Source organism: Callorhinus ursinus, unplaced genomic scaffold (assembly GCF_003265705.2).
Source record: "Callorhinus ursinus isolate GAN/ISIS: 27379988/994484 unplaced genomic scaffold, GSC_fseal_2.0 scaffold1, whole genome shotgun sequence".
NCBI lineage: Eukaryota > Metazoa > Chordata > Mammalia > Carnivora > Otariidae > Callorhinus > Callorhinus ursinus.
In genome coordinates this window covers 7,963,704-7,975,480 of record NW_027397063.1, presented here as the reverse complement: position 1 = coordinate 7,975,480, position 11,777 = coordinate 7,963,704, and the positions used below count along the sequence as shown (strand labels likewise).

Genomic DNA, 11,777 nt, shown 5'->3' with positions numbered 1-11,777 from the left:
AGAATGGGGGGGGGGGGGGGTAAAATGGAAGGCATGCAATTCTGAGTACTACACAGCAGTTAGAAGGCACGGACCAAATATACATATAAGAACATGATAGATTTAAAGTATTTTAGTACTTTTGATTTCTTTCTTTTCAAAGAGAGAATCTTAAGCAGGCTCCATGCTTAGAGTGGAGCCCAATGAAGGCTCAATCTCACAACCCTGAGATCATGACCTGAGCCAAAATCAAGAGTTAAGACGCTTAACCAACTGAGCCACCCAGTACTTAAAAAGTCTAAGTAGGAAGAATGAAGGGGAGTAAGTAAGAGGGGGAGAGGAACCAGGAGAGATGATGGACTCTGAAAAACAAACTGAGGTTTCTAGAGGGGAGGAGGGTTGGGGGATGGGTTAGCCTGGTGATGGGTATTAAAGGGGGCACATTCTGCATGGAGCACTGGGTGTTATGAACAAACAATGAATCATGGAACACTACACCAAAACAAATGATGTAATATATGGTGATTAACATAACAATAAAAAATTTTTAAAAAGTCTAAGTAAAAAATAAATAGAACAAAATATAATACCATTTATGTGAATTAAAAATACATGCAAAAGGGCAATGATGTGCCTAACAGAGAAAATGCATATTAGATAAGCTTCATTCAGGCATGACTTCTAGTGCTATTGTCCAGGAGTTCAATGTTAATGAATCAGCAACATATATTAAGATGTCTTTAAACAAACATACATAAAACAAGGTTATACATTGACCAACTGAGAAAAATGTGACCAAAGACTCGCAGACACCTAATCTTGTATTTCCGCTAAGAGCAATGCTTCAGTATTCACTAATTCAATGTTTACGGGTTTTTCATATAACCTAATTACCATGAATAACAAGCATCAACTTTACATACAAAACGACATACACTAAGCACATTTAGAATGGTTAGCTGGTAGAAGTGGAGGATGAAAAGGGAAGCAGAGACAAAAGAGAAAAAAATGCATTAAGTTAGAAGAGCCTCACACAAAGCAACAATTTTAAAGCACCATGAACAGAGGAGTGTGATAACGTAACTCTGAATTTGAGGTCTAAATAACTAAATAAAAAAGTGAAAATACAGTAACACTGCAGTAAAAGAGGAATTCAGCCCAACCACAAAGATGTGTTCACAAAGTTTTAAACATAAATAATAAGCATAAAGCAAAAATATAAAACTAACAATATCAGAGTGGAAAAAAGGAATCACAGAAATGTTTACAATAAAAGATTAAGATACCTGAGGTATACTGTGTTTTCCATACTTCCAAAACTTATTCTGTGATAAAAGAGACTTAAATTTCTCTTCCAGAGAATCAAGCTCATTATCAGGTAAGAGGCAAAGCAATTTTTTTAAGGCCAATAAGGAACAAGTTACAACCCGATAGAATTTAGCTTCTCTTTCTTCCTCTGCAACCGTTCTTGATGTGAAAAGAAAATAAATAATGTAAGGATTGAAAATAAGCCAAATTACATATTTGGCACTTCTATTTTAAATGTTTTATCATTAAGTATCTACTAAAGTTGCTTTATTTCTACAATCTACCTCCGTGTGCCAACCCTCCTCCCTTAAAATACAAACACACAAAATTTTAATCACATATTTTTCAACTACTACAAGGTGAAAGTAGATGAAAAGCTGTGACTTGAAAAAAGTGTGCAAATATATTGCTCTCAGCAGCAAGATGATTCTAGGAAATGGGTATCAGTGCATCTAAGATTACTTTCCATTATGAACTTCTCATAGTTTTATTTGTACATAAAATGGGACATTTTACTACTCTTTCAACAGAACTATTCATAGTTCTTCACTATTTCAACCAGACCCTAAAATGATTTCTGCTAGGACTATCAAAAGGTAAATGTGGGAAAAACATAAAAATATTTCTTTGTAAAAGAACAAAACACGTAACTCCCGGATAATTCAAATTAAATAGGACAACTTGCAAGTAAAAACACTTAAAACAGCACCTGGCATATAGCATTATATTAAGTATTTTCATTTCTACTTTTACAATCCCTTTTTAAAAAATGTGACCTTGAAGTGATTGTCTTATTACCTATGAGTGAAACAAATTCTTAACATGAGTTACATAGATAGAGCATCACTTACTGTGGGTCACTGAGTGTATCAGGTGTTTCTTTTATAAGATGATCCTGCAGCACCTATGGAGGAGGGGGGAATTCCATAACCTTGAGATTTTATTGGACTGTCAATGGTGAACAGTTAGAACATAAACCTTATCTGACCTAAAAGTTTTCACCCTTTCCCCAAAAAAGTAGCAAATTAAGCAGCAAAACTAAAAGGTCTGAATTTTACCTATTTTTCTTTCCCTATCAATCCCCAAGGTTGACTGCTTTTGGGGTAAAAAGGAGAGGGTACTTCTTCTGAACATCTCCAATACCTGTCAAGAGGAATTTTCCCTTAAATACTCCTGGTCTCTTGCTCCTCCATTCCTCTTGTACACAGCAGTGAAGTAGAATTCCCGATGAGTAAATTTGGAAGAGAAATTAGGTTGTTTTCCTCTCCCCTCTTTTTGAGTGCCTCCCAGCTCATAGAGGAGACCACACATTGTGCTCTGCTTCATCATGGAGAAATGTCTAAGGTTCCATTCAAAGTGGGTAAGTCTGCCTACTTCCAAGGTGCAGACTAGGGAACCCACTGTTCTAGGACCCCTTTTATCAGCAATAGCAACAGGTAACATTTACTTAGCTTTTCCACATGCTAGGTATTGCTTTGAATACATTTCATCCATTAACTAAATTAATCCTCACAACTACTCAATAAAGTACAATTTCCACTTTAATAGATGAAGAAATGGATGCACAGGAACTTGCCCAAGGTCACATGCAAAACTAATGGCACAGTGGGACTAGAACCCACTGTGTGTATGACCTGGAGCCTATGTTCTTATAGACAGTATAATGTAATAACTATAAATCTGACATTTTGGTCTTCATTTGCCTAACTCCTCTCTACAAAATTGGTTTTGAACTTGGGAAAGTTCAAACTCAGTACCTGTAAGAACTGTGACATAACCAAGTAAAGGAAGAATAATGGAGGAAATAATCCACATATTCAATGATCAGTTATCCATCCATAACAAAGCCAAGAACAAAAAACCAACCAAATGAAAACCTGAATAGCCAAATTAGTTGTCTCAAAATCTATTTTCTAAAACTCCTAGTGTTCCAACTCATCACACTTCACTCTCACAACACTTAATACTTGATATTTTAAATAAACCAATGATTCTTGGGTTAGACAACTCCCTTTGAGAATATGATTAAAGCTACAAACCCCATCCCTAGAAAAACAAACTTGGTAAACCTGAAAAATAAAGAATAGAAGAACCAAGAACTTAAATGGGGAACTAGAATGCATGTGTGTATGTGTGTGTGTGTGTGTGTGTGTGTGTGTGTGTGTGTGTAGGAGAGGTGTTAGGTGGAAAGATCAAATAGGTAAGCCTATTTATACAGACTTCTGAAGGGCAATTTATCACCATCTATAAAAATTTTACAAATGTTCTTATCCTTTGACCCAACATATGGTTACTATAAATTCTACTATCACTCCACAGGGTATAAAGGGATCTATTCAAGAATGTTCACTGAAGCAGTGTTTGTTATAATAAAAAACTGAGGGAAAACCCCAAATGTTTATTAATATAAAAGGAGTTAAATAAACTGTTGTGCATCCATATCAGAAAGTCAACAAAAAGAATGAAGTAGATCTGTATACATGTACTGATTTGGAAATATGGGGAAAATAAACTTAGATTTATTTTTTAGATGTATTCTTTCTTCAGATTTTGTAACATAAAGCATAAACCCAAATCTTTTAGGTACTATCACTAATATTTATAAATTAAAGATGAAAAATTTAAATAACTTAGATTCAATCCAAAATGTTACTTATGTTAAAAATCAAAAATGGTCAATTTTGTTAAACACCACTTTCTTATTCCTTCACAAGGCCAGGTAAAAGAGCTATCATTATAACATGCCTTATATCCCTTAAATACTTGAGGAAAAAAATAGAGAACAGTTCCAAGAACTTACACTTGTAATTTCATCCTTACAAAATGCTATGGCTTCAGGTTGCTTGCTTGGAGGGAAAGCTGCTTCAAAGGCATCTTTTGCTGCACATGCAGCTGGTGTGTAAGTATCACACTGAGCCATTAGCCAATAGCCCATTAAACTTTTTAAATAAGGAGCCAAGTGTTTCTTCACTTTAAGGATAAGTTTTTCAAAAGCCTGCTGTGTGGCTTCTCGAACCCGGCGATCATGATCCTAATAAAAATATAACATGGTTTAAAATAGCTATAGCCCATAAAAATACAAATACAGACATTTCTGGATATGCTATGATGACCCATTAATAAGAATTCACCTATGGGCAGAGCTCAACTAAAATTATTAAGTTTAAAAATTGTGAGAAATTTGATTAATTTTTCCTTTTCCCCTTCTTGCAATGAGATAAAAACTATTCAAGATAGCCTCAAATTCACACTCACTCTTTTGCAGCAAACATGCAAAGAAATTAAACTGTCAAATTTTACTATGACTAGAAAGTATCTAGGTAATTCTCTAGTAATTACCTAATTTCTGAAAACAGACTCCCAATACACTTTATACAACTAACATGATCCAATCTGCATAATACTGACATAACATTTTATAATCCTCACCAAAAATGAATCATATAAATGTAACAGTCCCCATGACTTCAATCAAAAACTGTATAACAACAACAACAAAAAACTAGTGTAAGTTTTTTAATACTTACAAGTGAAATTTTGCAGAAAATTCTTGGCCAGTATGGAAGGACTCCTTTTACAATTTCTGTGTCTCTCTCTGTACACATGGTTCCAAATTCCTGCATAGCCTAAAAATAAATTAGCAACATTACTAAGGATCAACAGCCACAACATTGTCTATTGATTATATTTATTCTGTTATAGAAGCTTGGTCTATTTTATATAACGGGAGAATACACTGCTTCTGTTTATGCCGTATGGGACTAATCTGAAGAGTTCCTTCACAACATACTATAATAGAAACTTTTCATTTTTTTAAATAAAATATATACAAACAAAAACTCCATTTAATGCTATAGGGTCAAAATCACATTCTCTAATGGGAAAAACCATACACCCAGAATTCCAAAGTGGTTCAAATAAGTGTAGAACAACAAACTAATTTATAGCCCAGAAAATAAAAGGTAAAAACTAAGCTTAAGTCTATGTGTCAGAAAAAAGTACAATTGTAAAAGAACTTATTAGTGATAAACGATTGCTCATTTTTCTTTACATAAAATATACCAATGACATTTTATTCTAACAAAAGGATTTTCTTGATCATTTTTATGAAAAACATAAAACTTGCTTTTAATTTTGTCGTGACATCTTTCTTAGAAAGTTTCCGCAGCACCATTCGGAAATCAGAATCTACAAGACTGTCAATCTCTTCAGCTCCTTGAATAGCAGGAACATAGCCTAGGTCACTCTGAGATGTTCCAAAACCAATAAATCCAGGCACCGTTCCCTGTTCTTTGGCAAGCAGTTCTGCAGCTCGGCCACTGTTTGAAGGCTGATAAGAAAGTTGAGAGAAAAAAAGTCAGAGTCCAGGAAGTGTTCAAAATTTAACTTTGAGTTCTTGTCCTTGACAATTCTCAGAGAGGAACAGGCTTTTTATTTGATAACTTTTTTTTTTTAACGATTTTATTTATTTCAGAGAGTGAGACAGTGAGAGCACAAGCAGGAGGAGAGGCAGAGGGAGGGGGAGAAGCAGACTCCCCGCTGAGCAGGGAGCCTGACACAGGACTCGATCCCAGGACCCCGGGATCATGACCCCAGCCAAAGGCAAGATGCTTAACCGACTGAGGCACCCAGGCACCCTTATTTGAGAACTTTTTATTTCCTAGCCTAAGATTTCATCTCCTGTAATGTTCCCATCACCAAGAACCTATCAATAGTGATCCTAGTGCTATTTCCTGGTCTGCTAAACATCAGAACAATGTTGGTTAAATTGGATACAATCCATTAGTGGCTCATGATGATCAACTTAATGGGTAATGACAGCATTTCAAACAATAGAATAAAACTTTAAAACTCAGAATGCATCACATATGGTAAGAATAAGTACTATTTTATAAAAATTTTAATTTCCAAATTAGTATAAAGAGTATATATACACACATATGTGTACTATGTAATGATATAAAATTAATTCACACATGAGTTACATCTTTTCATTCATCCACTCAACAACCACCATGGGACAAGTCTAACAATAGCTCTTTCTAAGATTAGGAGTTCCTTGAGGGCAGACACACTCATTTCTACATACTCAAAGTTACCCTAACTTCTTTGAGCTATAATGGATACAAATTATATTACTATAGACATAAAATCAATACAATGGTCAGGATTTAAGATACACTCCTTTGAACCATAGTCAGTAGTTTGTTAAATGGATACTCAATATAGTAGCTACTTAATGCAAAAAGCTAAGGGGGCTGGTTGTGACCAAAAAAAAAAAAAATATATTTAAGCTGTTCAAAGAACGTAACGCATTCATTGTCATCTAATAGAAAAATACCTCTGGGATGCCTGGGTGGCTCAGTCCGTTAAGCCTCCGACTGTTGGTTTCGGCTCAGGTCATGATCTCAGGGTTGTGAAACCGGGCCCTGTGCTGGACTCCATGCTCAGCGCTGAGTCGGCTTGAGATTCTCTTTCCCTCTCCCTCTATCCCTCCCCCTGCTCACGCGCACTCTATTTAAGATTTTAAGTAAATCTTAAAAAAAAGAAAGAAAGAAAATGCCTCAGTTCAATGTCCAGGATGACATTAGAATCCATTTAAATTCACCTGTTCCTTAAAAAAAAAAAATAAACAAACAAACAAATAAATAAATAAATTCATCTGTTTCTGATTTCTTTCTAAGAATGGTTGAAAGAGCTACCCAAATGTATGATTTTATTTGCTCATACCTAGCAAAATTGTGTTTGGGAAACTCATTTGTCAAGAAATAATCTGGACTACTTTGTAAACTGAAATGAGTGACCAGAAATGAAAATGATAACGGTAACCTGAATTACTTTTTGTTTCTCAAAACAGTAGCATTTAAGACTAATTTCAAAAACGGTTCTCTATTTTAGAACTTTCTTAAAATGAACTAACATTATTCAGTTCATCTTTCTCAATACTGGTACATGGATAAACAGCTACAATGGAAATTAGTGAATTATAATACAATTCTGAAAACTATGATAACATTAGGACATCAGAATTTTATCTATAACATCACTTATAAACAGTTTTATTATAAAATAGAATAATGAAATCGTATAAAAATTAATGCTAAAAGCTAAAGGAGTCAAGGGGTGCCTGGATGGCTCAGTAGGTCAAGCATCCCGCTCTTGATCTCAGCTCAGGTCTTGATCTCAGGGTTGTGAGTTCAAGCCCCACATTGTGCTCCGTGCTGGGCGTGGAGTGTAATTTAAAAAAATAAAAGGGGGTGCCTGGGTGGCTCAGTCAGTTAAGCAACTGCCTTCGGCTCAGTCATGATCCCAGGGGCCTGGATGGAGCCTCGCATCAGGCTCCTTGCTCATCAGGGAGCCTGCTTCTCCCTCTACCTGGTACTCCACCTGCTTGTGGTCTCTCTGTCAAATAAATAAATAAAAACATCTTAAAAAAGCCAAAGCATTCAAGGCTGAATTCTGAATTGACCTGAAATATCCAAGCTGACAGTGATAACTACCTACAGAATAAAAGGTACCAGATTTCCAACTTCCAGTTTTAAAGTAACAAATTACTTCAAAAATATACTAATTGTATCTTTTATTCAATGTCTACCTTGAGTTTAAAATATAGTTACTTCTTCTTGTTACTTCCTCTACTGCATGTTAAATGCTTATACCCACAGTTCAAAAATAAGAACCTTGATTCTATTTCTGAAAGTTAATTTTCTTACACTACACCTACTTCATTCTTTTGTGCCTGTCTTCTAGAAGTAGTAGAGGTGGCAATCCTGAGTCTACAGTTTAAAGGCCAAACTCAGGAAGACTTACAAGGTCTTTCCCCATCTGGCCTTAGCTTTTCCCAGGCTTATCTCCTTACACTCTTTTCTTCCCCTGTCACAGTTCCTCCTCTCCTCTCCCAATTTTGCTACCACCACTTATGTTCCAGTCCCAAAGTGAATTCACAGTTCTCTGAATATGCTATGCCTTTCACAATCTGATCTTTGTGTAATCTTTTCTCTCCACCTGAAAACCTCTTCTTCCTTTTCATTGCCTGACAAACTCCTACTCAACCTTCAAAACACACTCTTGTTTTCAATGCTTGCCTCCCTCAGGTCAATTATCATTCTTTTTCCGTTCTCCCATTTTCTTTCTACTCATACCCATATCATAATTCTCTAATATATTATAATCATTTGCTTACTTATATGTTTATCATTAAATTAATAGTTCAAGAACAAGAAACATGTCTATGATCTTTGAGTACATGGCATTCAGTACTCAAAGTCTTCTGTTGGACGAAAGAATGCCATTCTTTTTTCTTTTAATAGGGTTTTTTTTTAAGATTTTATTTATTTATTTGACAGAGACAGAGATAGGGAGAGCAGGAACACAAGCAAGGGGAGTGGGAGAGGGAGAAGCAGGCTTCCCGCTGAGCAGGGAGCCCAATATGGGACTCGATCCCAGGACCCTGAGATCATGACCTGAGCCGAAGGCAGATGCTTAACGACTGAGCCACCCAGGCGCCCCTAGAATGCCATTCTTAAGTTCAAATCTCAACTATGCAACTTCCCCTTTCTCTAAGCCTCAGTACCATCATCTTTAAAATGAGAAAATAGTAAGTTACTAAGCCATTACTTGGGTTGTCAAAATTAAATGTAAATTTTAAACCATTTAAATTGATTCCAGCAAGATCATCAAAGGATGCTAAAATCATTAGGTGAAAGTTTGTGAGAAAACAGATTATTCCCAGTCTCAAAATACCACTCCCCATATTATTTGTTAATAGCCAACAGAAAGATACCTTTACAATGGACATCACCTTAACCAAGTGATTAAATAACACCAATAATGGGACAAACACGTACACTCTTGATGCACTGATGATGGCACATCATCTATGAAGCATTCCTATCAAAAACTGTTTAACCTGAATCTCACCATAAGGAACAGACAATTCTAAATTAAGCAAAACAACTGCCCTAGACTTTTCTAAATTGTCCCTGTTGTAAAAGAACTGCCCTCAAAAGAAAAAGAAAAGAAAAAAACTCCAAAGGAAAACTACATAGAGCTAAAGGGTTAAATGAATGGAATCACTCCTTGATTGTATCTTAGATGTTTTTAAAAATGCTGTATCTAAAAACAAGTTATAGAGAACATTATTGAGATCTATACAGAAATCTGAATACAATGTTATCTATTATTAGATAGTAGTAGTATACTGAAGTTAAATTTTCTGCATGTTGTAACTGTTCATGGTTATGAAGAAGAATGGCATTTGTTTCGAATATACATGCTGAAGTACTTAGGAGTTAAGTGTCATGATATGTGCAACTAGTTCTCATATGGTTCAGCGAAATACATATATTTAGAGAAAGAAAACAAATGTGACCAAATATTAACAATTGATGAATCTAGGTAAAAAACATATGGCTTGTCAGTCTAATATTTTTGCAACTTATCCTCATGTTTGGAATATTTTAAAAAATAAAAAAATTGTCCAAATAAAAAATTAAAATTAAATGAGAATGCAAGTAAAGTGCTTAACACAGTACCAACACAAGGCAAGTTACTATTATTACAGTTGGTACTATCTGCCAAAAACAGATCAAGTGACAGATCTAAGAAAATGTATGGATATCACTAGAATTTGATCAGAAGCAGGAAAAATACACTCTCATAATATTGGACTGTGCCATAACAAGCCTAATACCATAAAAATATAATAACATCCCTAATAAGTTTAATTCACTTCTTTAAACAAGTATTTAGGGGCACCTGGGTGGCTCAGTCGTTAAGCATCTGCCTCCCGCTCAGGTCATGATCCCAGGGTCACGGATGGAGGCCCCAGTGGTGGGCTCCCTGCTCAGCGGGAGCCTGCCTCTCCGTCTCCCTCTGCTTGTGGCCTCTCTCTCTCTCGCAAATAAATAAATAAAATCTTTAAAAAATATATTTAGTGAGCTTCTACTATATGCTAGTCCTTGTTCTAGGCTCCTAGGACAACAGCCTTCATAAAAACACCTGCCTTCATAATACATCCCAATGAAGCAAGACAGTAAATGAAGAAAGTAAATCATATAGTATGTGAGAAGTCCTAAGTGCAGAGGAGTAAAATAAAGCAGGAAAGGAGCACACGGAGAGGGAGGCTACAATTTAAAATAGGGCGATCATGACAGACCTCACTGGGGTGTCTCAACGAAATTTGTTGCCGCCTAAAAAAAAGAGCCTTAGGGAGCCTGCCAGGCAAGGTCAAGGCTCGGTGAGGAGGACAGTGTGGGGATGGAGCGAGAAAGGAGGAAGCTGAAGATGGTGCCAGAGAAAGAAAGGGGCCAGACGCTGACCACACACCCTGTACACCATCGTAAGGAATTTGGCCTTTACCCCGAGGAATCTGGGGAGCCCCAGCAGGTTTTTGAGCAAAAGAGCGACATGATCCGAGATGCCCTGCACACCAGGCTCACTTTAAATGCTTTCTACCCAATTCCCTTGTTCCTAGTGCCACCCGCCCCCACCCCCGCTAGCCCGGCCAGGTAACCTTCCAGTTGAAACGGATACTGAACCATTCCTTAATGGAAACTGTAGGATGTGTGCTCGGGTGGAGACCGCTCTGGCATGGAACATCTTTTCTCTCACAAATCCCCAATCTGCTCAGAGACAACGCACCCCGTTCGGGGGGACGCACACACATCAGAGAGGTCACACTCGACACGCAAACACACGCCTCCCTACAGCCGCGCTCCACACGCCCTCCGGACGCGCGCGTGGTAGAACCAGCTGCTGCGAGATGAGGACTCCCCGGCCGGCCGAGTCCCTCCACACTCACCCTCAGGTTCCCCTTGGTCCGCTGCTTGTTCTTCCCGCCCATGGTCGCGGTCTCAGCCGCACTCTCAGCCAGCAGCCCCCTAGTTGACACGGCCAGGCCACAACTTCCGGCCCCTCACGCCGGAAAAGGGCGGACTAGTGCGACTTTCCCGGCCCTCCCCTTCCGCCACCTACCCCGCCCTCCTGCCCCCCCCACTTCCGCCCCCGCCTCCCGCCGCGTCCTTCACCATCCGCCGCCGGAAACGTCACAACTAGAGCCACGCCTGTCTGAGTGACGTCATCCATGTCTCATAAGAGGCCAAGCTTGAGCCCCGAGGCTTCAAATCTTGTCTTTTTTCCCGCTTTCTGGGAGCGGGATTTGTTCCCCTCTTAGCGGGTAGGCAATTGGGATGATCCGTAATAAGGGCATTTTCACATAAAGGTAGCAGAAGAATGACATGGTAGTGGCTGTGAAAACAGGGAAATGGTTGACCTAAAATGCAATCATTCACATCACCTGGGCGTTTATTAGAAATGCAGAGGGGCCCCTGGGTGGCGCAGTTGGTTAAGCCACCCGCTCTTGATTTCAGCTGGGGTCCTGATCTGGGCGTCATGGAATTGAGCCCCGCCTCTGGCTCTGTGCTCAGCTCGAGTGGACTTCATATTCTCTCACTCTCTCCCTCAACCCCTCCTGCTTGTGTCTCTCTCTC

The 11,777-nt window shown here is 38.0% G+C and overlaps 1 protein-coding gene across 5 annotated transcripts in view; it reads right to left on the bottom strand.

The window, feature by feature from the left end:
• The window catches only part of LTN1 (listerin E3 ubiquitin protein ligase 1), a 62,397-nt gene extending 51,147 nt beyond the window's left edge, over positions 1 to 11,250 (bottom strand). For 4 of the 5 annotated variants that reach the window (XM_073891446.1, XM_025872447.2, XM_025872466.2 and 1 more), the window contains exons 1-6: positions 11,090 to 11,250; positions 5,414 to 5,617; positions 4,815 to 4,913; positions 4,088 to 4,318; positions 2,139 to 2,191; positions 1,266 to 1,446 (exon numbers count right to left, since the gene is read on the bottom strand). In XM_073891446.1, the coding sequence (XP_073747547.1) occupies positions 1,266 to 1,446; positions 2,139 to 2,191; positions 4,088 to 4,318; positions 4,815 to 4,913; positions 5,414 to 5,617; positions 11,090 to 11,131 (810 nt within the window). In that variant the 5' untranslated portion in view covers positions 11,132 to 11,250. Of the gene's footprint in view, positions 1 to 1,265; positions 1,447 to 2,138; positions 2,192 to 4,087; positions 4,319 to 4,814; positions 4,914 to 5,413; positions 5,618 to 11,089 lie in introns of those variants that run through there. The other variant, XM_073891460.1, reaches the window with a different exon arrangement.
• Between the last annotated feature and the right edge of the window lie 527 nt (positions 11,251 to 11,777).